Genomic DNA, 27,548 nt, shown 5'->3' with positions numbered 1-27,548 from the left:
CGCAATCTCCTCAGGCTGGGATACTAAAGGCCATCGTTATTACACTCTTTATACAGGAGTGCGCTACACAATGTATATATATCTTGTGTTCACCACTATCCCTGCCTGCTGCGCCGCAGAGCAAGGCTGAAGACGGCTAGCGATCACGACGCGTCGGTCACCGACACTCCAGCCACTATCATCATGATCATACAGTGCTCACCTACTTGAAGACGCTGTTGAACATATTTGCAGCACATCTGATTCCCTACTAGAGTGACTCGAACTTCAGCATGCCCTTCCTGGATGTATGCCATTTGCGTTTCGAACCCGCCGTCGCCATAGAAGATGAGGCATCCATATTCGGCAAAGAATGGCGCATGACGCTCCAGTATGTCTTGCATCAAAATGGATTAAAAGCTGCGTACAGGACGCATCTTAGCGACGAACATGATCTGTGGTTCTTATTGTGTAAGTTTGTGTGTCATTCATTCGCCTCTGTTGCTGAACCGTTCCCAAGTGTGGGACTCCGAAGACAGCCGGTACAAGTTCTACCACCAGACGCCCGGTCTAGGTTTCATGAGTCAGCGCATGGCGAAGGCGCCGAGTGTGCTCTTCTTTTGCAACGATTCATATCTGGAGCTGGATGAATCAAGAAACTGGACTATCGATGTCCTTAGTGCGGAGACAAAGGATACGAGCGAGCTAGAGCATTCAAAAGATGCGAAGCAAATGTCCAAATTGCAAGAGCAGCAGTTTGTTGAGTTGTTGAATCGACACCGCTTCGTCGCTCGACACGAGCAGGCAGTAGTCGAGAATCTATACCAGGGCAATTGCTTTGGCAACGCGTTCTTCGGTCTCATCAGGAGTGACCTATGCGGCGAGAAAGATATAAAAGGTGGATTCAGCTCGGAGCGATATTCTCTTGAGCTTCAAAAGCTCGAGCCGGGCCTTCATCCGACCTGTGCTCACACGGATGTGCCCACCGATATTGCACACCTTACCAGAAAACTGCCATGGGAGTATGCGGTGCTAAAGTTTGATACCTCGGAGTACTCTGACACAGCTTATCCGATGAACTTGAGTTTCCGGCCGATGTCGACACTTGCAATGGCGGACAAATTCCTATCGGAATCCGATGGTCTCTCAACTACGTGCGCAGAAGTGGGCAATGCACACGCCGTTTGTATCGTTTCCAAGTTGGTAGATTCTGGCTACCCGACTGGAATTGATAAAGATGCAAATGATTCGCGAGCGGAGATGGGTCTGCATGATGGAGTCAAAGGGCTACAAGAGCTCAGTATCTTACAGATGACCGGTAATCAAGCTAAGAACAAGACGGTTCGATTTCTATGTTGTACGTCACATTCAGATTTTACTCGCACGTCGATCTGACCAAGAGCCTAGCATGGGACACAACTGTTGATTTCGAGCAATGGCGGCAGAATATCGCGGTTCGTGATCACTGTAGTGTGGACTTGACGTGGACTAGTGGTGAAGTTGGAATGCCGAAATTGAAGTTAGAGGACATGCCTTTGACGCCCGACAACCAGTCATGGCAGGACGTTGACAAGATTCTGGAGATCGTCGAGTTCACTTTTATGCAAAATCTGTCCCCAGTGGAGAAGGAAGCATTTGAACACAGAGTTTACGCTCTTACTAAGTAAGTGGCTTTCTATACCGCGCCCTTTGTAAGACTCACACCGCCTAGCACAATGTCGTCTTGTTGGTCTGGGGACATCGATGGAAGGCCAGTGGTATACGCAGAAGACCCAGTCTGGACTCAATCTGAAGAGGCCCTGCCATCCTGTCTGTTGCTCCTATCATGGGACGGAACAGCGCAGCGCACAGCGTGGCTGAGAAGCTTCATGGCAAATGGCTTCATTTGGACAGGCCACATCGCTTTCGCGTTGGGTACATTATGTAACCGTGTCGAATCCGGTACCTACAACATGGACAAGGTGTATTCATCTGACACGAAACGCGATGTGCCATCGGGTGTGGAAGATGGAGGCGATACGGGTTATGATAGCGACCGAGACATGGGCTTCTGAGACGGATGGCGTGAAATGATCATAGGATGATTGTGTATGATACAATTCTCTGTTTCTTGATTCATGTCAACAAGGCAAATAGATTGCCAGCGGACATGTATGCATTTGAAGATCATTGTTGGTGGCACGGTAAGGTCGCTTCGCCGTATGTCGGACTTCACGCCTCCTTCGTTTCGAAGGACAAATAAATGCCCACAGGACGGACTTCGCCAGATGCACAAACTGAACCTCAGCTAAGCCTGCTTCCGTCTCACCGACCCACCCCAACAGAGACTTGGCAGGTACCGGACATTACGAGAGTGCGTCAGCATGTATGATTGGATGTCCGATCCTTGTCTCTACTATCGCATCTCAAGTATATCAAGTGCATCACGCTGCATCGTTGTACAGAACTTATAGCAATTGTCTGACATTCACTTCGTTTCTTTTTGACTGCTCTGGAGCCGTCGTCCATTCTTTCCTCCAAACATCATGAAGCTTTTCGGCGCAGACGTTCTTTGTGCGGCATTGCTGTTCGTCAATGCTAATGCATTCTCGTTTGACCTTTCAAAGCGGGCTTTGAAATTCGACGCTTCTTGTAACACCAAGTATGGCTCGCTCACTGCAAAGCAGCTGATAGACAAGAGTATGGACTTGCAGCCAAAACTCGCAGCGGCTGGAAAAGACAGTCTGGACATCCTCATTACAGCACTCGAATATCAGAGCAAACCCGCTGGCGCCAACCTCAAAAAGCCTTCAGTCAGCAAAGACAAACTCGACAAGATCATCGCGACTTACCGTGTTCTATTCGGTGAAATCCAGGCAAAGAAAGCCGATGGCACACCAAACCCGAATTTCGAGACAGAGGCGAAGAAACACATCGCCGCCATCAAGGTCACGAGGGAATCACTCGACCGTATGACCAAGTCTGGAAAGCCAAATCTGATCATCCATTGTAATGATGACTGGCTTACTGAGAAAGCTCCAAAGACTGCAAAGGCTAAGCCGACTGAGAAACTGGAAACGGGCTTCCAGTATCTTTACGACATGGATCGTGCTGAATGGACGAAGGTTAAAGGAGGCAAGCCATGCCAGGGCAATAAGGCTGCAGTCACCTCAATTAACAAGAACCTGCCAACGGGAGGACGAGAGAAGGGCCCGGAAAGGTATAGCAATTACATTGATCATATCCTGAAAGATGATGAGCACTGATCGCCTCCAGGATAACCTTTTGTAAAGAATACTTGAAGCGTCAGCACCAGCTTGAGAAAGACAAGCAACCTCATCTCTGGGACATTTCCAAGACCAAGTTACCCGATACCTTCACAACCTACACACAGGCTGGCAAGAAAGATAAGACGTTGCCTTTCCATATCTCTGCTTTCGGTAAAAAGATGGGCGCGAAGTGGTTCCACGAGTTCATGCATACGCAACTCTTTCATCCAGTCAGGAACGAGTTTTCAGACAAGAAGATCCCGGATACTCAAGGAGGCACCGGGGGGTCGGCTTACGGTTTTGCTGGCGCTGTCGGACTCGCAAAACACAAGGGAATTGCCGAATCATCTCGTAATATCGAAAATATCCTGTACTGGTCTTTGGCCATGTACTACGATCAGTGGTTGTGGAGCACTGGTAACCCTGAGGATCCGGAGACATTGACGGCTCCTCCGGTCAAGGCTGCTAGCATTGAAGAAGAAGAAGGAGACTTCCAGGTGGATGCGGCAGCGAAGAAACCACCAAAGAAGCCTACTAAGCCTGCTGATCCGCCTAAGACAACTGCTGCACCACCACCTGCCAGCTCAAAAGCTGATCAGCCTATCACTTCACAGCCGCAGCTACCAGCAAATAGCGCAGCCCCTCCAGCATCTGTGCCACAAACCAGTCCACCCGCCAGTAACCAAGTGAGCGTTTCCAAGCCCACATCTGCACCTTCGGTCAGCAACCCTGTGTCTGGATCATCCAACTCTGTCTCCGGCTCCATGACCGGCTCGAAGACTAGCCTCGCTCGTTCATCTTGCTCAAACACACTCTGCACACTTACCTCCTCATCCGGCTCTGCGACGTCTTCCGAGGCCATTCCGCAAGAAACCTTCGAGTCGGAGCCCATGAACGCCGGCTCCATGACTGCGGACGAGATCATCGCTATCGCAGGAACCATTGCTTCCGAGCAAGTTGCTGCGATGGCCTTGTGGGATCAGGCAATTGTCGAGATGGATCTGCCGAGTGAAACGATCGGGGGAGATCCGACGGCAAGTTTAGGAACAGGGCTACCGATGGCAACTGGTGGAGCGGGGGGCGCTATGAATGGAACATGGTCTATGCCAGCGTTGAAAGCGAGGGAGAGTAAGGATACGAACGGAGCGAGGCAGAGAAGGATGTATGATTATGCCAGTTGAAGCAATTGCCTAGAAGATTGTAGAGATGTGGATGGCGAGAAGTGGTTTATTGAGTAGGTCACGAATGCAGAAGTCAGATCTTTTAGGAGAAGCATGTGCGGGTGTAGTGGACAAAGTGAGAATCGAACGTGTATGTAGACACGGAGAGTGTATTAAATGCCTTCAGATGCCCATATCCCGATGAAATCGACAGCCTTTTGGATGGATCCGTGCTCGTGGAGCAAATTATCGACGCACGCTTGCTTTTTCTTGAGCATTTTGACAATCAGATGAGGTTCAGTCTTCTTATTCCACATGTTTGAAGGGAAGAAGCGGACGTTCGCTATGTTCAAATCCTTGACGTGTTTACCACGGCGCCAGTTCTTCTTCATACCCTTATGCGCTTTGATCCAACTGGGAGGAGCTTCTCCACGAATAGCTTCAAGAATTCGATAACCAAAAGTAAGAAATCCCTGGAGATGCTGGTCAAACTTCCAGTTTGGTACGCACACTCGAATGATGGCCTTGGGATGAGTCTCGCCAAACTTAAGAATTCCGTGTAGAAGTGTTTCGTCTACGTGGTGGCCGATAGAGAAGTTTCCAATGAGGGTGACAAGACGAACGTTGGCGTACCACGCTGCCTGGTTTGGGTGTGTCTGCAGTTGACTTCTGAATGTGTCGAACGTCCACCCATTGCATTGAATTTCGTTTTGTTGGAACTCCATCCCGCGCACTTCTCTATACAGTTCTTTGCATGTGTATTGTAGCTGGTTGTAGGGCTTCGGCAGCTCAACGTTGTAACGATGATGGGATGCAAACGCTTGCCGAAAACCGCCAACTGGCATGATGCCTGTCGAAGTCACGCCTGGTCGTAGCTTGTCAGCCTCTTCGAAGATGTAAATTGTATTTGATTCAGTAGTCAAAGCAAATTCACAGATCATTCGTCGTAGCTCCAGGGGTAGTCCTTGAATCGGAAGGGCGGTGCAGCTTTGGAGTGGGTCCGAGACTCTGGGTTGTCGATAACGCCAGAGCTTCGAGCTGAAGCCATGGTAAGTTTGTGTGACCGTATAGGCCCAAGAGATGCGAACTGAGCACAAGGATGGTCGGGTACGGTAAAATCTCGTCCGGACGGAATGGAAGTGGAACCAGGGGGCAGCTTTCCTCAGCCAGATCAGAATCTCGAAGACTTGAGTGCAGCTACTGGCAGTGCATTGGGGACTGCGATGCCAAGGGTCGATGCCGCGTAGCTTTCTGTGGAGCTGCTGCCTGAGCTTACCTTCACTCTCACGGTGAGCTCACTAGCTTGAGGCCCTAGCGCCTGCGCGTGGGCATATAATCTGCATTGCCCCGCTCCTCAGAGATTTCAATTTGTTTCTCTCTTTCCACCTCCTCCTTCTTACAACACAGGACTTGCACCAACTCTCTTTTCAATTGGTGGCGTCAGTTGGTGTCAGTGCCACGATGCAAGGTCGTGATGTACTCCGTACGGACTCATCATCTCCTCTCAAGTGCGCGAGTACTGAGTCCTCAACGGATATCAAGCTTGCTGTTTCACACTGTGCAGGTGCAGGTCTGCCTACGGTCACTGAACGTTGAGTATTGCGCGGGATCGCGGCACGGTGGAAACGAACTTGTTCTGCTCCATCAGACTAACGCCTGCGAGCAATTTCTCTGCCGGGGAGGAATCCCAAACCGGACGTGTGGACGAGCTGGCTCGTAGGTCATGCGTTGTGGTGGTGTGCAGAGACACTTCGGTGTCTCGCCGCACAGAGGAAAGTCGGGAAGCGCCCCGTTATGGGCCCGGCGAGTAGTGGCGTGTTCGGCAGGTTCGAACGCGAGCAACGCTCAGCTCAATACTCAGTTGTGTCCTGTAACAACATCCTTTTTCGTTGAGTGTATCCCAATGGGATCGCTTGAAGAAGATGGTAGCACTAGGTGACTACCCTTGGTTCCTCCATGGTGTGACTAAGCCTTACAAGTTTACAGGAAATCTCTCGCGGATCCTCTCGCCGAATATGTAGAAGAGAATGGGAGCAGGCGCGAGTATCAAACCGGTGAAGGCAAACACACTAATTCCCCAGCCATAACCTAGCTTCTCGAATAACCCTGGCGCAGCTAACGGCACAACGCCACCAACGAGACTTCTGAACACAGTGCCTGCTGCGATCGCACTTGCCGCATACTTCTCGAAACTGTCAATGTAATAGTTTTGAGTGCAGTTTAAAATCATGACTTGGCCGATGCCGTAGAAGAAGGTCGCTGAGATAGATGCGAACCAATGCGCGTGAGTTTCTACCGTCCACGCAAACCAGAACAACGATACTGGGATAAGTACCGCACCGATATTTGCAAGAGGTAGGCGATATTCAGGCTTGGCCTTCTCGCCATGTTTTGCTGTGAGACTCTTGTATACTGTATCAATCCGAGGTACCAGAAAGAAGACTGCGAAGATAAAGCCAAGACCGGGTCCAAGATACAATAGGCCAACTTGTTCGGTATTGAAGCCGTATAGATCAGAATATATTTTCTGCATATTCGTGTAGATGCTGAATGTCGTTCCAAAGATAAGAGCCTGGTACACAGCCATAGTTGCAACAATTGGTTGTGCGAAGATCTTCGGTGGTCGCTTTAAAGAATGCAGGATCTTTTGGCGTAGCGGTCGGGTATCTTCGCCTTCGTACGTATACTTTGCGCCATCGGAACCAGAGGCCTCACGCTCGAACTCGTCTTTCTTTTGGCTCAAAATCCGTGGCACGTATGTTTCACGTAGAAGGAAGTAGCCCGCTGCTGTATTTGTAAGGGATACGACGGCCATAATCCAGTATGTCCAGCGCCATCCAAGCTCTTGCACGATCACACCGCCGAGCAGAGGGCCGATCGTCGGGCTAGAGTTGTTAGCAAATGGTATCGTGTATGGTGCATGACTCGCTCACCCCAGTAAAGGGCCTAATAGGTACCATCCGAAAACCCCAGCTCGCTCACTTGGAATGAACATATCTAGCTGTCAATCAGTTTCTGCAGACTGCATCACTTATCTTGCTTCTTACCTGAAATCGTTCCTCCTCCGTTGGCTACGCCTACACTACCAAAGAAGCCTGTAACACTGCGTATGACGATGAGGAATTCGATGTTGGGAGAGAAACCTGTTGGGATCTGTAAAAGGGCGAATATAGAGAAGCAAGTAAGGTAGAGATTGCGGCGGCCAAAGGTTTCTGAAAGCGGTGCTAAAAGTAAAGGCCCAATCCCTAACATAACAATGTATCCGGTAGTTGTACCAATAACAGCGGTGGTAGAAGTATTAAGATCTTCAGCAATCTGCGCAATTCCTGGAGTGAACATGCTACTAACGAGGGGACTCAAAACTGGTATTGATCAGTTCTTGTAAGAAAAGGCAATTTGATGCTACAAACTTGACATGCATGCAATGACGACTACGTTGGCCATCTTATTCCATCTCGACCACTCTCTTGGATTGTACTCAGTGGGAAGATCTTCAATACGTAGAAGCTGTTCGACTTTAGCATTGATCAAATTCACGCTTACACGCGACACACGATCTTACAGTTCGGCTCTCGCCTTCCTCACTCCACCTCTCCTGGAGCAGCGGCGTCTGCTCATTGTTTCGGGACATATCAACAGCTTAACGACAGGACTGTTCAAGGGCAAACTCTAGGAAGTCCGGGGAAGGAACATATAAAGGTTAGAAACGAACGCGTCAAGCATAATTACCGCTCCACAACAATCGTCATGATGGGAAACATGCGCACCACGAGCTTGTTAGACGCAGAAGGCAAATGCGAATCAGCCGCAGACTCTCTTTCATCATCGATCCTAAGCCGCGGATCGGTCGAGGTTCCGATTCTACGCTAAGTCGTAGCGCTTCGCTTATTAGCCAACCAAACAGCTCTAGGTCGCGCGTCACTTTGGGCATCATGTTGCTCATCCTAACAACCTTGTCGTGTAGTTATATATATGTATATATAATATTAGCTACTTAAACCTTTTAGAACTGTGCTGGTCTTTGGCGCACTGATATGCACTATAAAATCTTACATACCCCCCCCCCCCCCTCAAGGAGGTACACTATACACTGCTTCAGACTGGTCAGCCCTCGTTCTTGGAGTCTTTCCAAAGCTTGAGTTGGGAAAAGTTTGGCTTTCACTGAATACACTTTATTTAAACTCTACTACGCCTAGGTAGCTATAGATTCCTGGTTCCGCAGAAGAGACTGCAGAGCGGATTACAAAACGGGGGCATCCCTTGATGCTCGGATGAGTTCATGTAATCCAAACTCGACACAGAACTCTCCATCTATGGATCTCGAGACGGACGTGTGGTATGCAATGGCTCTTCTACAATGAGTTGGGAAAACTTTGATAACTACCTAGATCGAATTTTGGGTGCTCTTGTCATAAAGTTTGGGCAACAATTATCTACAGTCCCCTGAAGAGTCAGACTGGATCGCATTAGAAACTTCACTGCTTTCAATAATCGCCTGTTTGCAGCGTAAGGACTGTCGTTTACTAACGAGATTGTTCTATCGACTCAGAGCGCAGCAACTCTTCGTCAGTTCAGTGATTGTATGGAGACCAGTATGGCAAGCCTGATCGAGTAGTATTATCTTAGGATTGACATTGTTCGCGAGTGACACGAAACCCTAGGAATCTATTAATCAGCTCATTACGGCTTTCGGTGGTCTGCATTTCCCATCGATGGTCACGCGTGCAAACAAGGGTGTCAAGTCTAAAGCCCTCCTGTGCACCTTCAATGAGTTTTCCTGTATAAGGAACCGAGCGCTAATACCTCCATCGTCACCTCTTCCTTATTGGAAAAATCGAGGCTTTCACTATCTGCGATGCGTGTCTTGCTTTGGCGTCTCCCAATATAAGCGAAGTGAAGGGCTCATCCGGTCTTTACATCCCCTCAACTATAAGAGACTACCGCCCGAAAAACTACAACCATCAACTACAATCATCAAACACAACAACAATGCCATCAAAAGCCATCCCGACAACTTCTGAAAGTCGCGGTGAGACTAGACTTAGCTCTCAGTATGCTAGTCGATACCCGTCTTATGATATCGCTAATTTTGGAAGCTCTTTCACTCATCAACACAGATCTCATCTCCTCCGTCTCCCCGCTGAGCTCCGTAACATCATATACGCTTACACCTTTGGCGGCAACACCTGGTCGATCAACATGAGCGGCGGCCAGACACCGCGCGCTGACAACGCCGTGAAGCACGCTTTGGCACTCTTGCGAGTCAATCAGCAGATCTACGCCGAGTCCCACCTCTTCCCCTACCTCTGCAATACCTTCGCAGGTCGTCACAACGGCCACTTGCGGGAGTGGATCCAATCCTTGTGCGCCATGCACCGCGAGTCAATCACCTGCATCCAGCACAGCCACCGCGGCTACCTCATCAAGGGCGCAAACGGTGTAGACGTGAGCCCCATCTTCTAGATGGATATCTTGAATGTGTCGCAATGGCAGTTGAGCGGTTTGAAGCAGATCAAGATCGAAGTTACTCTGAACAAATGGGGTTGGGAGATTGATGAAGCGGAGGCTACGGCGGCAAAGGCAGGGGCGCTGGCCAAGCTGCGCAAGCTGTTGGAGGAGGCACATCCTGGACTGGAAGTTAACGTCAAACTGAGGCGCGGGTATTGAAGGTGGTACGGTTGGCAATGAGCCAAACTGCAGTCGTTCAATAGGCCGGCAACAGATCCGGAAGGAAGACCTTCACGGTTCATTATTCGTCAACCTTTATGGTCAGGATAGTTGGTAACGATTCGTTCTCCACTATGCTCAGTTAATTGCGCCACATACCATGAAAGAACGCCAGAGGTCAATCGTTTTGCGACACATCCCCGACGTACCAGATTTAGAAGGCACAGTCCTGTTAGCACACCTAATTTCGTCAGTATCTGATGTTGCCCCTGGCTTCTTGGTTTACGCGGTACCCATCACCATCCCCTCTTTACTTCTGATCGATCTCGGCAGGAAGATGCCCATTTATGTTTTTTCAACGATTCGTCCATTTTAATACTAACATAGAACCAGTAGTTCAGCCTACCCATCTTAGCAGATCCACTATTAACGTAAAAACTAGCCTGTTTTATCTCTAAAGTTAAAGTTGTGGTTAGCGTTCTAGTAGCTCTCATTACTGTTCCACGTCTTGAGTTTGATCTTGGGTTCGACATCCCGCGGACTCTGTAGATAGGGCCATCTAACTGCCCGTACTGCATCTAGCTCGCGGAGAAGTCATGGTATAGGGCAGTCTTTCGCAACGACACTGAGCATTGCTCCACATCTTGTTGTATGGGGTGTGGACAGAACTCATCGAGAGGGGTAAGTACAAAATGGAGCAAAAGGCCGATTAAGTAACTTTCGATAAAGATTGTGAGGTCTAGAAAAGCCCGTCACATGTACTACTGTATGACGAGCCTTAGGATAGTACCTACTTCGTAGAACAGTGCGCAACCATGAGTGATTGAGTGATCGATTTGATCTGCTGTGGATACCCTGTTCTGTATTGGTACTAGCCTACAAAAACGCGCTGCTTTCGTTGCCGATACCGAACATCGGTCCGCATCATGCGACCATCACGTCCGCTATGGTGCCAAGAAGATGAGCTTCGAAGTCCGCTAAGCTTTGCAAAGCAATGATCTGATCGAACATGGTGTATCTCCGAGTCGGCTGCGCGCAAGCCCTGTGGCGGCTGCCACGACCCCTGTACTGACGTCAATTGAGACCGAATTGACGACTCGGAACTATTCCCGACTGGCGGTATCCAGGAGAATGCGCCAGCAAACAATTCTTCGTTCAAAAGTTCGATGCAACGACTATCCACTTCCCCTCTTTGCTACCGGCCAAGATGCGGAGTACGGGTGAACCACGGCAGAGATGGGAGGAGCTCGTTACGAGGCTAATGCAGCGCACATGCATCACGTACGTGCGGGTACAGCATGATGTGCTCTCTAAATGGAGTAAGAACATAGACTATAAGACCAGCCTCTCGTTCAACTTCAAATCTTCGCCCACACCCTCACGAGAACTCTAACCGGCTGCACGATGAAGTCATCTCATCTTCTTGCCCTGAGCATAGCCCTATTCTCGAGATCATCACTATCTCAAGGCTATACCAACGAGTCAGAGGTACCACTGTATGGCCAGAGTCCGCCTATCTATCCTAGCCGTGAGTTGTTTACCATTCCTAAGCATTGATATATCCATGTTGCTAATGAAGCCCAGCAAGCAGTAGCGGCTCAAGCTCATCGGCATGGGCAGAGGCATACGCGCGAGCGAAACAATTAGTCGCTGAACTGACGCTCGAAGAGAAGTCGAACCTAACTCATGGAGTCACCGGCCCCTGTGTCGGACAGACCGGCGCTGTCCCACGTCTCGAGATTCCCGAATTATGTTTTGCAGACGCCCCAGCCGGTGTACGTGGCCAGGAGTTCGTTTCATCATTTCCATCTGGTATTCATCTTGGAGCAACTTTTGACCGAGACCTTATGCTGAGGTATGGCCACGCCCTGGGGCGTGAGTACCGCGGGAAAGGTATACACGTAGCGCTCGGCCCATTTATTGGCCCAATAGGACGAGTTGCACGAGGTGGACGAAATTGGGAGGGCCTGGGGGCAGATCCGGTCCTTGCAGGAGTCGGTGGTGGGCTGATTACGCGGGGCATACAAGCGGAGGGTGTCATCGCGACCCCGAAGGTAATCTTGTCCCCTCGTTGGTCATGTATTCATCATACTGACAGACTCATAGCATTGGCTGCATCAAGAACAAGAGTACAGGCGCGTGCCTACATCAGAAGGCGAAGCGGTGTCCTCCAATGTGGATGATCGAACAACACATGAGTTGTACGCTTGGCCTTTCATGGATTCGCTAAGGGAAGGTGCCGCATCCCTCATGTGCTCGTATCAACGCACCAACAACAGTTATGGTTGTCAGAACAGCAAATTGCTCAATGGCATTCTTAAAACCGAACTCGGTTTTGAGGGATTCGTCGTATCAGACTGGGATGCACAGCACTCTGGGGTAGGATCTGCTAACGCTGGCCTTGATGTCGTCATGCCAAATGCAAAGTTTTGGGGCAACAATCTTACAGAGGCAGTTACCAATGGTTCAGTGTCATCCGAAAGACTCGACGATATGAACGCGCGGTTACTCGCGGCCTACTTTTACGTCAACCAGGATGAAGGCTTCCCTGAGAACGCAGTGTATCCATACAATGTTATCCACCCGATTGTGGACGTACGCGAAGATCATGCGTCTCTAATCAGAGAGATTGGAGCTGCTGGCACCGTTCTGGTTAAGAACGTCAACAACACATTGCCGCTCCAAAACCCTCGATTCCTGAACATCTATGGCTATGATGCTGAGGTCAAGGCCCAGCCATGGAATAACCCTGCTCGTTTTGGTGGCGGGTATGAGGAGAACTTCGGCTGGTCAATCCTCAATGGCACATTGATTACAGCAGGCGGTTCCGGTTCGAGCACTCCGCCATACGTGATCAGCCCATTCAAAGCGATCCAGGATCGCATCATCGCAGATCGCGGCACCCTTCGTTGGGACTTTTTTGGTGTCAACCCAACTGTATACGCCAACGCAGATGCGTGCCTTGTGTTCATTAACGCCTACGCCTCTGAAAGTTTCGATCGCACAAGCCTCGCGGACGGTTTCAGTGATCAGCTTGTTAACAACGTAGCGAAGAATTGCAGCAACACGATCGTTGTGTTGCACAGCGCTGGTATCCGCGTCGTCGATTCTTGGATTGAGCACCCAAATGTCACTGCAGTTATCTTTGCAGGTGTCCCCGGACAGGAAAGTGGGAACGCGCTTGTCGATGTCTTGTACGGTGACGTGAACCCGTCTGGTCGCCTGCCCTACACAGTCGCACGCAATGAGTCAGACTATGGCCACCTTCTCAACTCTACTATCGACCTAACCCACCCTGCCTTCTTGCAAAGCAACTTCACCGAGGGTTTATATATCGACTACCGCGCATTCGATCAACAGAACATCACGCCAAGATACGAGTTTGGTTACGGTCTCTCATATACTACCTTCGAGCACGCTGATCTGAGCATTGAGAGCATAGCGGATGCATCTCTTACCAGCTTCCCGTCGGAATCTGTTCCAGTCGTGCAAGGCGGGCATCCTGAGCTCTGGCAGGTACTTTACCGGGCGCACATCAACATCACCAATACCGGCGAAGTAGCAGGACACGAGGTTGTACAATTGTACCTAGGTATTCCAAACGCACCTGAGCGACAACTGCGAGGTTTCGAGCGTGTGGGCATATTGCAGCCTGGTGAGAGTCGAGAAGTCGTGATTGCGCTGGACAGGCGTGATCTGAGCGTATGGAGCGTGGAAGCGCAGAAATGGGAGCTTCAAAAAGGAACTTACAAAGTGTGGGTAGGCGCTAGCAGCAGGGACTTGAGAGCTGAGGGCGAGATTGTTGTATCGTAGCCAAAGCCATATCATAGCCAAAGTTATATCCAAAGTCATAAAGTGTAGGAAATGCTCTACCAGCTTGTTTCAGACAAGACCCCGTTAGACATCCTTTTGTGCTTAGCAATTTGTGGGAAACATTGAATCAGCGATTGGCTGGTAGTAAAGATGTTAGGGTAAAGTGAAGGGATTGGAATTTGATGCCATGGTTTTGTTATCATTGTGCGTTTGTGCTTCTTGCTTTTTTCTGGTATAACTGGCGTGTACCTGCTCAAATGCAAATGGGTATCTCTTACTGCATCTCCCTGAATGCACACGTTGGCGACCCTTGCTTCACTCTCCTCGCTCGGCCAGCAGCTTTGTGATCTTCTCCTCGAGCATTTTGATGTCGTCGCCTACCACTTTGACATTGCCCTGCATGGCCTTCTCGTGCTTCTTCACGTCCTCTTCCACCAGCTCCAACTGCTTCTCCCAGTTCTTTATCTCCTCTTCCTGCTTAGACTGCCGCGACTCCAGCTCGGTCAGTACCTCATCTGCTTGCCATGCACTGGTGTGTACGAGGCGCAATGTGCGAAGGCGCTCTAGGACAAGAGGCAGAATGGGCGAGAGCTTATCAATTGAGGGCAGAGTACCGTAGAGTGCATTGATCTTGGCTTCCTGGTCTGGCGTTGTGCTTTCTTCGGATGAGCCGGCGCGCGACGCTTCTAATCGAGCCTCCTTGAGATCCTCGGCCTCCTCTATCAGTTTTTTGATCTGCTGTGATGCTCCGTCGAGATTGCTTGACGAGGCGTCACCAATCGCGCCAAGCGTTTGCTCAAGTCTTTGTAGCGTTGTGAAGACAGGGGATGTGGTGTCCTCGCTCATCTCCGGTATGGTGTTGCCATTAAGCCCGAGGCTGCTCTCCATTTGCGTGATTCTTTGGTCGAACTCCGCTGCTTGAGCCAGAACATGATTTAGTTGGCTCTTCTGAATCTGCGAGCCTGGTAAAGGGGGCTGGTTGGCAATCGCTGCTGTGATCTTCGAGCTCGGCGCAAAGGGTTCGTAGTCGTTGAATCTCTGTATTGTCCGGTCGAGCAGCGGTTCTGCACTTTGAGCACCACCTCTGCGGCTAGCGTATATTTCATCGACCTTGTCTGAGATGAGGTCTATCACCTCCTTGGCGTCTCGTTCTTCAATTTTGGTCTTGTCTCCAGATTTCTTCCTCTGTTCATATTCGTCCTCCAGCTCCTGCAGTTCGCGCTTCACCCTTATGAGTTTCCGCGAGAAGCTTTCTTGTTCTTCGTCGCTGTCATCGCCCAATATTTCGCCCCGCCGCCGCTGCTGTGTGTACGTGCGGTATGCTTGCCGTTGAGCGATGTTGTCGGAGAAGTCTACACCATTGGCATCTACTCGTGAGGGTTGAAAACGATTGCGCGCCTGATCTGTCTGCAAGCGTTGATGGTTTACAGCAGAGCTGTCGGGGTCAGAGTCTCCGTAATCTGACTCTGATATTGCTGTGGACGCTTGTATTGTCGAGACATCTTCGGCGAGTTCGGGGGTTTCATAAACGTCCGGTGCTGTGTCTATTCCCGGCAGGCTGTCATACTTCGGTCGCGATGCTTCCGAAGACATTGTGGGGGTAACAGAAGAAAGGGCGAGGAAGGGGCGGGCTGGATTGGTGGGGTGTTGACGTTGTGGGGTGGACTGCGGGAACGCGTCGAGTGGAAGTCGCGACCCGTCCGTGCACCCAAATCAGTTACCTCAACCTCGGGGTCCACAAACACCTTCAAAGAATGATACGTTGTGTGGGTCTCAATTCAAAGTCACTTCAAGCTCAAAGCAAGGCTTGTCACGTTATGTCTGTGTTGGCTTGGCATTGTCTTGTCTTCTTCTCGACAAACTACTTGTCTCGCCATGTGCTTTATGCCTGTACCCTGAATGTTCGTCCGCTCGCTGTCTTGCGCTCCTTCTCTTCTGCCTCGGGCCTTGCTCTTCGGAGGACTGTGATACGGTAAATACATGAATTTCACGTGAAGGACTGAGTTCCACATACCCTGGAGGAAGTCTGCAGTCCTCTTACGCATCCTCGAGTGAATGAACGCTTTGGAGGCCTTGATGTGATAGTGAAAGTAGTCGCGGAAGGTCTGGATGTGAGAAATGACGTCCGCTCGTCGAGCAGCTGTCAGATGGCGAGGGAAAAGGACTGTTCCTGTTAGCAAACTCCATTTGTGGACGTTGCGCTAGACGCACCAAACGTAATGTAGCCAATATCGGCAGAACCAGATGTGTCAACTCCTGGGATACCCTGCAGCTCGAGAGGTGGGTCGTTACGGAAAAGTACTTGGGGTGCGTTTTGGATAGCTCTCCGCCTGGCGTCGACAAACTCCTGAAGGAAGACCTTTCCGAAGATCCTGTCGGTCTCTTCCCTGAACACTGTGGAGAAAATTACTGTAACACGGTCGAAGCTGGCCTTGATGTATATCGCTTCCTCCTCACGGTAGTGAATAGCGCGGACCTCACCGCCCTCTTTCATGCCCTGGGGCGCTGATTCTGATGTGTACTTGGAAGCTTCCTCCTGCAGCTGTGCAAACTCGTCGAAAGCTTGCTCGAAAGGTGCAGCCATAGCGTTCCGCTTAAGGAGGGAAATGCGCCTGATAAGATCATCACGGTCCTCTAACCACCGTCAGCAGTTGCCGTGTCCCAATTGACATATGACCATACCTTTTTCTTCCGGCAAGTTTTCCAAGTCTACCAGCACTGAGAAGTCGTACCCCGACTCGGGCGACACAATGTACGGGCCATACTCGCGCTCGAGGACGGCCTGAGCGCCGTACTGGACCAGCTCCGAGAAGCACTTGATCTGCAGAGATACGAGGATCTTGGTCTTGCTTTCGGGCGTCGAGATGTGAAAGGTGACGCCGTCGAAGTCGGAGACGACCTGGTCGATGTTCGCGGGAGCTCCCCTGTATGCGGTCAGTCGGGCGGGTTGCGGTGTAGGCAGTGGCGGGGCAGGCGCACCCAGAGAAGCGGTCCTTCAGCAGGGACTCAATGAGCACATTCTGGTAATCGAGGAGAAGCATTGTGGCTGTATTGGCGCTGTGAAGGGGTGTAGCTGCGTATGGTGGGGAGCTCTGACAGGCTGCTGCGGAGCCGGAGGTGCCCAGTGTCGTCGCTGGGTGGGCCGTCTGTGGCTGGTGCAGAGCTGTGGCGCTCCTTAGTTAGGGCGGGCCGCAACTTCCAAAAAGTTTCGAGAGCTGCTGCCGAGAAAAGTGCACCACCTTTCACACTGGCGGCCAACAACAGCAGTGGAAGTCGGACTAGTGATGACCTAAAAGTTGTTCGACATATCTTTCATTTTTCTCGAATCTCTTCTGGGCGCTCGCAAGTCTTACTAGTGGCGCATAATGGTGAAGTCCTACAGGTATGCAGTGCAGGCGCAAACTCAGTATACCTGCCACTGACTCCTAGACAGCAAGTACGAGCAGAGCGACGCCTTTGGCGTCGTTGCGACTGCCACTTCGAACCTCGTCTGGACCGCCGAAGCCACCCAACCCGGCACCAAGTCCTCCGGAGCAGGACGCGCATACGCCGCCGCAAACGAAGAAGTCCTCTGTTGGGATGTGAAGAAGGGCGAGCTACTGAGCAGGTGGCGGGATGCAAGCTGCACTGATGAGGTTACTGTCATTCGTAGAAGCGACACCGACCCCGATGTCTTCGCTGTGGGATACGCAGACGGAAGCATTCGAATCTGGGATGCAAGGACGTCGACCGCCATCATCAGCTTCAATGGGCACAAGTCAGCCGTTACCACACTGGCCTTCGACCAGAGTGGGGTGCGACTGGCCAGTGGCGCAAAGGACACAGACATCGTCATCTGGGACCTTGTTTCTGAGACTGGCCTGTTCAAGCTACGAGGGCACAAGGGACAGGTCACTGGATTGCAGTTTCTCCATCCCGGAGCAACGCCGCAGGAAGGCGGGGAAGAGACGGAAATGGCCACGGACCAGACCTACCTCTTGTCGACGAGCAAGGATGCTTTGATGAAGATCTGGGACATTGGCACGCAGCACTGTATCGAGACACACATTGCACAAACAAACGGAGAGTGCTGGGCGTTGGGCGTATCACCAGATGGCAGTGGTTGTATTACAGTAGGGAATGACGGCGAACTCAAGGTCTGGGCCATCGATCTACCTGGTTTACGACAAGCTGGATCGACCGTTGGCGAAGCTTCCGAGCAACGCTATCTCACGGCGAGGGGCGTACTGTATCGATCCGGTAAAGATCGAACACAGGGCATCTCTTTCCACCCCAAGTCGAACTATGTCGCAGTGCATGGCACAGAAAAAGCTGTTGAGATTTGGCGGATACGCACGGAAGAGGAGGTGAAAAAGAGCTTAGCAAGGAAGAGGAGAAGAAGACGCGAGAAGGGAAAGAACGAGGCAAACAGCGATGCGCAAGAGGAGGAGGCAGAAGACAAGATCAATGTCGCTGATGCAGATATTGGTGATGTCATCACCTCGTACGTTACCGTACGGACCGCAGGAAAAGTCAGGTCTGTTGCGTGGATGAAGACAAGGGGGTCGAAAAAGATGCAACTCCTAATCGGCACCAACAACAACCTCATCGACGTATTCGACATTCCTACAAAAAGCAAGTCGAAATCCGACGAGGTGCCAGACTACACTCGCACATTGTCTGTCGAGCTCGCAGGCCATAGGAACGATGTACGAGCACTGGCGCTTAGCTCAGACGATCGTATGCTGGCATCAGCTTCAAGTGGCGGCCTGAAGATATGGAACATCAAGACCCAAAATTGCCTGCGCACACTAGAGTGTGGCTACGCACTTTGCTGTGCATTCTTGCCGGGTGACAAGATTGTTGTCGTGGGCACGAAAGAAGGTCATCTTGAGTTATACGACATTGCAGCCTCATCGTTACTTGACAAGATTGAGGCCCACGAAGGCGCTGTCTGGACTTTACAAGTTCATCCTGACGGCAAGTCGCTCATCTCTGGTAGCGCGGACAAGTCGGTCAAGTTCTGGAACTTTGAGATCGTCCAGGAAGAGATTCCTGGCACAAAACGCACGATGCCTCGCCTCCGGCTCGTTCAGTCACGCATTTTGAAGCTCAACGACGATGTTCTGAGCGTTCAGTTCTCGCCCGATTCTAGGCTATTGGCTGTCGCGACACTGGACAACACCGTAAAAGTCTTCTTCGTCGACTCGTTGAAGCTTTTCCTTAATCTCTACGGTCATAAGCTTCCGGTACTGAACATGTCGATATCGAGTGACAGTAAGCTCATTGTAACATGTTCAGCCGACAAAAACGTGCGGATCTGGGGTCTGGACTTTGGTGATTGCCACAAAGCACTCTTTGGCCACGAAGACAGTATTATGCAGATATCCTTTATTCCGCATCCTGTTGATAGCGACGAGAAGCACTTATTCTTCAGTGCCAGCAAAGACAAGACGATCAAGAGTTGGGACGGCGACAAGTTCCAGCAGATACAAAAATTTCGCGGACATCACGGCGAAATCTGGGCCATGACCCTCGCACGCACCGGCGACTTCATTGTCACCGCTTCGCACGACAAGAGTATCCGCATTTGGACCAAATCCGATGAGCCCATCTTCCTCGAGGAAGAGCGCGAACGCGAGCTTGAAGAACTCTACGAAAACACACTCGCCCATTCCCTCGAAGACGAAGAACCTCTGACAGGCGAGCGCGCAGAAGCTGTCGATGCCTCCAAACAAACAATCAGCTCCCTCACAGCCGGAGAACGCATCCAAGAAGCACTAGATCTTGGTGTTGCGGATCTGGAGGTCGTCCGCGCGTGGGAGGTGCAGAAGCGAGCGAATCCAAAGATCGCGCCACCACAGCGCAATCCTCTGTTCATGGCACTGGGCAATATCTCAGCAGAGCGTCACGTTCTGAACACCATGGCAAAGATTCCCGCCGCTCAACTCCAGGACGCGCTTCTTGTTCTGCCCTTTGCCTCACTTCCAGCACTCTTCACGTTTCTCAGCATCTGGGTTCAGAAACAGTGGAATGTTACACTCACATGTCGCGTTCTTTTCTTCATGGTCAAGACGCACCAGAAGCAAATCGTTTCCTCGAGGGAATTGAAGACAGTCCTCGAAGACATGAGGAGTGATCTGAGGAGAACTTTGAGCGGTAACAAAGATTTGATCGGTTTTAATGTTGCGGCTCTCAGGTTTGTGGGCGAGAGAGTGGATGAGCAGAAGGTTGTGAGATTGGAGGACGTTGAACGGATTGAGGAGGAAGGAAAGCAGAGAAAGAAGAGAGGGTTCGTGGACGTTGCGTAAAAGTGTGGTGCGAAGGCATCGGAGGAGTTGTAGGCGTTGTTGGATCTGTACAGATGCTGATCATCTTTCTTCACCTGTTGTCTAGCTACAAGAAACTTGTTAGTCCGTGAAGTAATGCTCTATCCCCGCCCTCCGACTCACTGCACAATCCAACCAAAGAACCCCTACCACCATTACCTACTTCTGCCCCGCCCGCTGCTTGACAACAGGCACATCCTCGTCCAAAGTACGCAGCTTGCTCACACCGTTCTAGAACATCTATACATCACCATTTTCTCTCGCACCAAGACCCAGCGAATACCAACGCAATGCTCATCTACAACTAACCCTGTAGGCCTTGCTAGATTCATGTGATATGGCTTCAGATGGAAACATGTTGAAGCACTGACGTGAACTTGACGTCATATATCTAATGGTACAATGATTTGTTATCAGAAGACGACAGGAGGTATAATGTAGCACCATCAGGTTTAGTTGAGTTGAGAGACAATCCAGACATACATGATCAGATCAAAGAGCAACTTCATGCATGTCATTGCGTCTCAGGAAGAGACCCTTCGCACAGCGCTATACGATCTACTTTGCGACAAGAGACAGTACTTACATGTCAAAAAGACACGTCTTCAGAAGACTGGTTGAGTGGACGTGTGTTGTGCTATTGTTAGCATATCCCAGTTCAAGCATGATCACGAAATACGGGTCGGACAACGGAACAGTTCTATCACCGATCATTGACATCTCAGGGTCTCGTGCTTGGTCGAGTACGGGTGAAATTGGAACAGTGCAATCGCTACACAGTCACGAGGGGCGAACGGGAAATCGGAGGACCGGAAGTGGTCCGTAGAGGCTCTACTATTGACGTGGCAGAGAATCAGACGCACCTTGAATGTCTTGTTCAGCTCTGTAATCTCCAGTTCTGCCAGTTCTCTCCGCTTCCCGGCCATCCAGTCGGAACACGCGCCAAACCGGTGAACTGCACTTGGACAGTGGTCTTTTATCGTACGCGCACACCCATTTCACCTGCAGGACTGCGTACATTTATGAAACGACGGGGAGGACGCAATACGAAACGTACAACTGAGCAGCAGCGTCGCTGTAGCTTCTTATCATCATCAGCTCACGACATGGCAGGGTTAGGTCGTTCATGGAGCGGCACGGAACTGAGGTTTGACAGCACTGCCACTTAGGCAAGCCATCCACTTCCAACCCTGGCGTGGTCTGGCCACTGACACTCGCCGCTAAAGGGCGTTCCTGCTGCGTGTGGGTCACCGGTCAAGCCTTGTCGTCGCTGTGCATTTCCCTGGCCAGTGGGTTCGACCGCCCTTTGCAGCCGATTTTGGCTGTGCATGCTCTGCTTTTGGTGCAGAAATGGCGGTGATTTGTCGCAACAGTGCAACTCTGCGCAATCGCACGGGCAACGACTACAACGCGCATCTACGAAACGGATGGCGAATAGAATGGGGCAGATGGCGCCCTCACTGGTGAACAACTTGCGTCAGAGCCGGGCGTTTTTATTATGCTCGCAGCGAATAGTCGCGTAAGCTCAGAATTGGCAGCGAGTTATTGAGGCGTTAGGGCTTAGCTTTCACGCTAACTTCAGGCAACAGCGACCGCGCATCCCGTTCCACGATCCTGGCTGTCAGCGTCGAGTGCTCAACTCGTGCTGTCCCTCCCTCTCTTCTACTCTCAACTTGCCCAACTCATCACTCCTCCTACGTCCTGTTTTCTGTCCTGAGGCCTGCAACCCCTCTTTTGCACTGCGCTCCCGCCCTTCTGCATCACTTCGCCACGCACGCAGCCCGTCTCACCCGCACTGCGCCGCCTTTCATATACCGCCCACTTCCCCACGCCGAACAACGAAAGGACTCTGCACGCCCTTCCTCCTCCACTTGATCCATTTCTATCATTCGGCCAATCAACTACGTCTTTCCGCGGCCGCCAGCTCGCTGATTCCGAACCGGTCAATGAGAACGTGATCCAGGACTTGCACTACCATTATCGGTTCCGGCCATAGGTCAATAGGATCCCTCGGGCTCTGTGAATTGTCCACTCGCCGTGACTCATAACCTGAGGCCTCCTTCCCATCTTAGCGCGTCTGGATTCAGTCATACAACATGTCTGCACCTCATCCCCAGAACAGCCACCCCCGCCGCCGTCCTTTTAAGGGCAACGTCTCTCCTCTTAGCACCCATGGCATGCATCTTCGCAAGTCCGGTACCTTCTCGTCACCCAAGTCGTTGAGCAACGACATCTGTGGCCTAGAGAACCAACCGTTCATGCCCAGGAGATCACCGACAAGCACTGAGAGTCTCGAAGCCCTCCTTCAAGACCATCACCCTAGTGTCAGCCGTGTTGCCAACCTGCTCAAGGACTTTGACCAGAAGCTCGCAGGTCACAAGGCTGCATCTGTATCCGGTGCAAACATCCTCAACGATCCTGAGGTGCTTCCTGTACCCAGCTTCATGCTTGACAGCACCACTCTGGATGACATGCCTATGGACATTGACTCTAAGCCCATAGCAGTTGAGCATAACCCCCACGAGCACGCTTCAGACAGTGGTCTGGGTTCCAGCGTCGGCTCCAAGTACAGTAAGGACTCAATGCAACTACTCATCTTGGACGCCCCACAATCTAACATACATAAAGGCGACGCTCGCACCACCAGTGCCCGCGAATCCATCCACTCTTCCGTCACCACCCACTCTGCTGTCACTCGCTCGTTCTCGGCATTGGGCGTATCAGAAGAGAAGCACACTCTCGGCGAGTACGCTTGCAAACAAATACACGACTCGATCGTCAAACCCATCCTCGCTGAGGAGTCGCTGAAGGACTTTCACTCTCTGATCCAAGACGTACCTCGTCGCATAGGTGAGAAGAGTATTTGCAACCTCCGTGATCTTGAAAAGACCCTGGTCTTCCTGGCTCCTGTAAGTGGTATCCGTTGTCTTTTAAACAGTGCAAAAGCTTATTGCATTCTTCTCGGTTTTAAGGAGTTTTCGGCAACACCGGCATCTTACCTTCGATTCTGCGAACGATCAATTCAACTGCTTCACACAACTGTCGAGTACCTTTCGGAACGCGACCAGCGACTACCAACCGACCGCCCGTACACTAACAACTACTTTCTCGACTTGATCGAACAGATCCGAAGATACGCTGCAATCATGGCTGCCACCAGACAAAAAGAAGCCCAAGGAGAGCACCTGGACGATATGGACTACTCCCGGTATGACCGTGCCGCGAAATTTCTTTTTACCCGCTCGGCTAACCGTTCCGTTCCTAGTGATGAGAAGATCACCCTTCGTGGTGGCCTCAGCCACAACGGCCGCCCAGTCGAGCTCGTTCGTGAGAAAGATGGCAAGGTCATCTCCCTTGCGAACGGCCCGGAACACGTTTACAAGAAGCGTGCTCTTTCAGAAGAAGATATCGACGACGATGACGCCATGCGCTCTATGGCTCGTCGTAGGAAGTCTGACAAGCCCGGCGATGTCCTGCACATGTGCCGTGACTGCAAGAAAGAGTTCAAGCGCCCTTGTGACCTGACCAAGCATGAGAAGACTCACTCTCGCCCATGGAAGTGCTCCGAAGAGAAGTGCAAGTATTTTGATCTTGGATGGCCTACTGAGAAGGAGCGCGACAGGCACGTCAACGACAAGCACTCTGCTGCGCCGGCGCAGTACAAGTGTCTCTACCCTCCGTGCACATACGCCTCCAAGCGTGAGTCGAATTGCAAGCAGCACATGGAGAAAGCTCACGGTTGGGAATACGTTCGATCCAAGAGTAACGGCCGTAAGAAGAGCCACGCGGTCAGCAACAGCCCCGCCACTCCCCTCACACCGTTCCTCGGTACACCACAATCTGCTGCTCTCACCACACCCATCACACCTTTCATGGCTTCTCCCTCGGTGCCACTGATGAATGACTTTGATCCATACGGCTTCAACACTCCAGCGATGAGCCTCCACAACTTCCAAGATGATTTCCGCCGAGACTCAATTGCTACTGACGGCACGCATCTTACCTTCTCTTCCGGCAACTCGCCGGTCGAACCAAACTCTTTTATGGAAGCTGCCGTGACTCCAGCTGATGTTACCATCGACCACACTGCTTCTTTATTCCCAGAGTGCTCGAACTTCAACATGGGCTTCCAGCAGCACACACCTGCTCTCAGCACAGACTTCAATTTCAGTGAACCCATGTTCACAATGGCTTCCAACCAGACGCTGGGTCTTCCTCAGTTGTCACCCATGGCACGGCCCGATCTCACTCTCTTCTCTCCTCAGATGCAGATGGATGAGGGCTTTGGAGACGCCATGGACACTATGGACATGCAGGCCTTCAGTCGCCCTACGGAGGACTTCACTCTGTTCGATTCTGCGCCAGCCAGCAACTTGTTAATGAGCAACACTGCCAACTTCTTCCCCGACTTCAACCAGCTTGGGGGTCAGTTTGACAGCGGAGCTCAGCCTTACAACAACACCTTCTACAACTCCACTACCTTGGACACTACATTGGATGAGATGCTTGGTCTCAGCTCGAGCAACCAGCAGTAGATGCCGGTCTGCTTCGTAAACGATGACGGACGTGCACTTGGATAAGGATCTTCACCACTTTGTTTTTACGGCGCATAGCGAGCACAATGAACATCACAGCGGACGCTTTACGGTTACGGTATGGATATGGCATGGAACACAGGATTTCCCTCTCTGCTACACGGTGGCACGGTCCACCCCAGAACAGAAAATCCACAAAACAGATGACTCCTGGATCTCATCTCCCCATCATTTAATTGATTTGATCTCCCCCCTTGTTTGCTTGGGTGTGCGAAAGCAAGGTGCGGTTGAGATCATCAGATATTTAGTGTAGAATAGATATACAACACAAACAAATTGTGGAGGATATTGTGTCTTCGAAACTGCGTCGTGATGTGAGACACGTGGTGACTCTGATCTTGTGACACATTCCGCGTCAATGACTCTGTCGCGTCATAGCAACCATACATAATTCTCCTGGACCCTGAGTCGCGGCAAGAACAGGGTCTTGAATCCAGCACTGACCTCACCAGACTAGCCCCTAACAGGATGACATCACGGACTCTGTCTTTCGATATAGATGGTGCAGACGAGTCGGACTTAGCGCCCTGAGCTGAGCAGCGGAGTGGGTCGACACGGACATCGGATGCAAGTGGCACGGACTTGAAACACTCGAGCGGCTCGCGAACCAAGGCCCCCTCCTCTTCAACCGTCATGCAGCCTTCTATCCTTGACAGGCGGAGGCTCTTGTCGTCGTCGTCGTAAAGACGCGTTCTTGTCACTCTCTTTGAAAAGCTTTAGCCTCCATAGGCTGTCCAGTCTCTATCCCTATCTTGTCTATCTTTTTATAGGGTACGCTGGTCGTTTCCCTGCCTCCGACGAATCCGCGCCGATTCTGCGCCGTTCCAGTTTTCTCGATCTATTCACGTTGATTTTCACGGTTTTCAGGATGTTGGGCTTTCACAAGAGAACGAGGAGTCTGATTCCAGTCAAAGAGCTAGCCAAGTACGATGTTGTACCGCACGATGAGGAATTGCACGACTATGAGAGCGAGAGTGAAGACGAGGAAGAGCTGGAGAACCAGACCACAGACGCGTCCGATTCAACAGCACACTCGCGTACAAGACAACTGCTCCTCGTCTATCTGATCTTTTTCGCTGAAGCGTAAGTTTATTACTCTGTCATATGTTTACTTTCAACGTGCACTCCACGGACCCTGAGTCAAATGTAACAACGCTAATGCACGACATGCAGCATCATGGCATCGAGCCTACAGCCACAACTCCAAATGCTTCTCTCCTCTTCCGATTATTGCGGCAACCTCTCCACATCCTATCTTCGCAGCATCCTCGATTGCGCGTATGCGTTCGGCGGCACTACCGGTCTGTTCTGGGGATACCTGGCTGATCGCATGGGCCGACGTCGTGTTACGCTGATTGGGTTGTGGAGCATGGTGATCTGCTGTCTGAGCATGGGCTTTGCGACGAACCTTGCGGCTTGTGCTATTTTCAGGTTCTTTGCAGGCATGGTCAGCTCGGCTGTCATGTGTACCAGCTTGACCATGATTGGGGATTTGAGTGGGACTGCTGAGGAGAGAGCAAGGAACGTTACCAAATTACCGTTCATCTCACTGTGTGGCTCCGTTGGGCCGCTCGCCCAGGGTATGGTCTCGGAGAGTTTGCAAGCATACGGCATGGTGTGGGAGAAATTCCCTACACTTGGTTCGGAACTGGCCTGCGGAAGTGTGCTCTTTGCGATCGCGCTGGCTGCTTCTGTCTTCCTCAAGGAGAGCCTGCCGCTACACTACGAATTGCCAGCCGAGCCTATGGATTTGGACTGCGAGAAAGCAGCCTTCCTGACACGCAGCTCGGAGGACACCAACATCACCCTTGTCGACATCGCTCACCCCGATCCCATCACCATCACTCAGTTCATGCAAGCGCCCTCCCTCATGGTCCTCCTCTCGTCATTCTGCATTCTCTCTCTTCATGCGGCAACCTTCGACGTCCTCCTCCCACACTTGGGACAAAGCAGTACACGGCACGGTGGCATGGGTATTCCATGTGACTGGCTCAGCATTGTCGTACTAGCTATGCGCGGTATTGCTGCCATGGCGATCTTTGCTTTCGTTCCAACGGTGATGAAAAAACATGGCCTGCTTAAGCTCTACCGCACGGTCTCGCTCCTGTTCCCTACCATATACATCATCACACCACTCCTCGCTCTCTTGGTAACATTTTCTGGCCTCGCCCCGGTTCTCTCTGTCTTCGCCATCTTGACAAAACACATCCTTGCAAGCAGCGCATTCGTCCTTGTTGTTCTTCTTGTCCTCAACACCACACCTGATGCCTTCTCTACAGGAACAGTCGTCGGCATGATGCAAGTTGCATCGCTATTCAAAGCGTTCGCTGTCGCTGTAAGCGGTGCCAGTTACTACGTCAGCAGCGATGTCAGTGTACCGGTCACTAACTTTGCCCTTTGGACATGCCTCGCTATCTTCGGTGCAGCAGGTGCCGTGTGTGCGTGGTTCGTGAAGGAGAGGCCAAGTGTGGGCCTCGACTTCAAGGGCGAGGTGTTGAAGTGGGAAAGTGTCTTCGACTTCGATGCTGACGAAGTCGTGGAGGCGAAATTCGAAGAGAGTTTCGTGATTGGCGATGACTGAATATATTTTCTTACTTTGTTGTTTTTATCTAGCGACTTCTTTCATTCGTAGCTCTCTCTTTGTGTATATATTACTGCATTTCGAATGCCATCTCGTTGAACCACGCCCAAGGCATGGCATTGCTATACATAGTGATAACACTTAAACACCCTTGTCTTGCTTGCAGCCCAGCGAGATTACGGTCAAGATGCACGTGA

At 51.2% G+C, this 27,548-nt stretch overlaps 11 protein-coding genes across 11 annotated transcripts; 7 read left to right on the top strand and 4 right to left on the bottom strand.

The window, feature by feature from the left end:
* The first annotated feature begins 6 nt into the window (after positions 1-6).
* C7974DRAFT_391113 (uncharacterized protein) lies at positions 7-2,414 on the top strand. The gene is made up of 4 exons (XM_046141544.1): positions 7-450; positions 500-1,336; positions 1,387-1,642; positions 1,691-2,414. The coding sequence occupies exons 1-4, from the start codon at positions 273-275 to the stop codon at positions 2,031-2,033; spliced, it is 1,614 nt and encodes a 537-aa protein (XP_045999449.1). The 5' UTR covers positions 7-272; the 3' UTR covers positions 2,034-2,414.
* Positions 2,415-2,437: 23 nt separating this feature from the next.
* Positions 2,438-4,484, top strand: C7974DRAFT_156682 (uncharacterized protein). Its single transcript, XM_046135886.1, has 2 exons — positions 2,438-3,178; positions 3,235-4,484. Exons 1-2 carry the CDS (start codon positions 2,505-2,507, stop codon positions 4,406-4,408), a joined length of 1,848 nt encoding a protein of 615 aa, XP_045999448.1. The 5' UTR covers positions 2,438-2,504; the 3' UTR covers positions 4,409-4,484.
* Positions 4,485-5,595, bottom strand: C7974DRAFT_156683 (uncharacterized protein). Its single transcript, XM_046135887.1, has one exon. It carries the CDS (start codon positions 5,326-5,328, stop codon positions 4,561-4,563), a length of 768 nt encoding a protein of 255 aa, XP_045999447.1. The 5' UTR covers positions 5,329-5,595; the 3' UTR covers positions 4,485-4,560.
* Positions 5,596-6,233: 638 nt separating this feature from the next.
* On the bottom strand, positions 6,234-8,281 carry C7974DRAFT_156657 (membrane transporter). Its single transcript, XM_046135885.1, has 5 exons — positions 7,950-8,281; positions 7,798-7,894; positions 7,435-7,749; positions 7,321-7,384; positions 6,234-7,272 (listed from the first exon to the last, which is right to left on the bottom strand). Exons 1-5 carry the CDS (start codon positions 8,016-8,018, stop codon positions 6,360-6,362), a joined length of 1,458 nt encoding a protein of 485 aa, XP_045999446.1. The 5' UTR covers positions 8,019-8,281; the 3' UTR covers positions 6,234-6,359.
* Positions 8,282-9,307: 1,026 nt separating this feature from the next.
* C7974DRAFT_451518 (uncharacterized protein) lies at positions 9,308-9,850 on the top strand (the record flags this gene model as incomplete). Its single annotated transcript, XM_046145787.1, has 1 exon — positions 9,308-9,850. The coding sequence occupies exon 1, from the start codon at positions 9,377-9,379 to the stop codon at positions 9,848-9,850; it is 474 nt and encodes a 157-aa protein (XP_045999445.1). The 5' UTR covers positions 9,308-9,376.
* Positions 9,851-11,255: 1,405 nt separating this feature from the next.
* Positions 11,256-14,025, top strand: C7974DRAFT_156595 (beta-glucosidase-like protein). The gene is made up of 3 exons (XM_046135884.1): positions 11,256-11,582; positions 11,639-12,108; positions 12,161-14,025. Exons 1-3 carry the CDS (start codon positions 11,459-11,461, stop codon positions 13,865-13,867), a joined length of 2,301 nt encoding a protein of 766 aa, XP_045999444.1. The 5' UTR covers positions 11,256-11,458; the 3' UTR covers positions 13,868-14,025.
* A 28-nt stretch (positions 14,026-14,053) lies between these two features.
* Positions 14,054-15,566, bottom strand: C7974DRAFT_391101 (Dynamitin-domain-containing protein). Its single transcript, XM_046141542.1, has one exon. It carries the CDS (start codon positions 15,458-15,460, stop codon positions 14,183-14,185), a length of 1,278 nt encoding a protein of 425 aa, XP_045999443.1. The 5' UTR covers positions 15,461-15,566; the 3' UTR covers positions 14,054-14,182.
* An 18-nt stretch (positions 15,567-15,584) lies between these two features.
* On the bottom strand, positions 15,585-16,997 carry C7974DRAFT_391099 (actin-related protein-like protein 2/3 complex subunit 2). The gene is made up of 5 exons (XM_046141540.1): positions 16,847-16,997; positions 16,550-16,791; positions 16,079-16,501; positions 15,882-16,031; positions 15,585-15,829 (listed from the first exon to the last, which is right to left on the bottom strand). The coding sequence occupies exons 1-5, from the start codon at positions 16,906-16,908 to the stop codon at positions 15,750-15,752; spliced, it is 957 nt and encodes a 318-aa protein (XP_045999442.1). The 5' UTR covers positions 16,909-16,997; the 3' UTR covers positions 15,585-15,749.
* A 235-nt stretch (positions 16,998-17,232) lies between these two features.
* C7974DRAFT_374798 (WD40-repeat-containing domain protein) lies at positions 17,233-20,157 on the top strand (the record flags this gene model as incomplete). Its single annotated transcript, XM_046140167.1, has 2 exons — positions 17,233-17,249; positions 17,301-20,157. 2 exons carry the CDS (start codon positions 17,233-17,235, stop codon positions 20,155-20,157), a joined length of 2,874 nt encoding a protein of 957 aa, XP_045999441.1.
* A 2,114-nt stretch (positions 20,158-22,271) lies between these two features.
* On the top strand, positions 22,272-24,710 carry C7974DRAFT_306881 (uncharacterized protein; the record flags this gene model as incomplete). Its single annotated transcript, XM_046138102.1, has 3 exons — positions 22,272-23,084; positions 23,148-23,383; positions 23,441-24,710. 3 exons carry the CDS (start codon positions 22,272-22,274, stop codon positions 24,708-24,710), a joined length of 2,319 nt encoding a protein of 772 aa, XP_045999440.1.
* An 812-nt stretch (positions 24,711-25,522) lies between these two features.
* On the top strand, positions 25,523-27,363 carry C7974DRAFT_156480 (major facilitator superfamily domain-containing protein). The gene is made up of 2 exons (XM_046135880.1): positions 25,523-25,853; positions 25,944-27,363. Exons 1-2 carry the CDS (start codon positions 25,639-25,641, stop codon positions 27,349-27,351), a joined length of 1,623 nt encoding a protein of 540 aa, XP_045999439.1. The 5' UTR covers positions 25,523-25,638; the 3' UTR covers positions 27,352-27,363.
* Positions 27,364-27,548: the final 185 nt, after the last annotated feature.

Source organism: Boeremia exigua (genome assembly GCF_020726555.1).
Source record: "Boeremia exigua strain MPI-SDFR-AT-0100 chromosome Unknown C7974scaffold_4, whole genome shotgun sequence".
NCBI classification, from domain to species: domain Eukaryota; kingdom Fungi; phylum Ascomycota; class Dothideomycetes; order Pleosporales; family Didymellaceae; genus Boeremia; species Boeremia exigua.
Note: the sequence above shows the minus strand (reverse complement) of the source record. Positions and strands in the feature narration are given on the sequence as shown.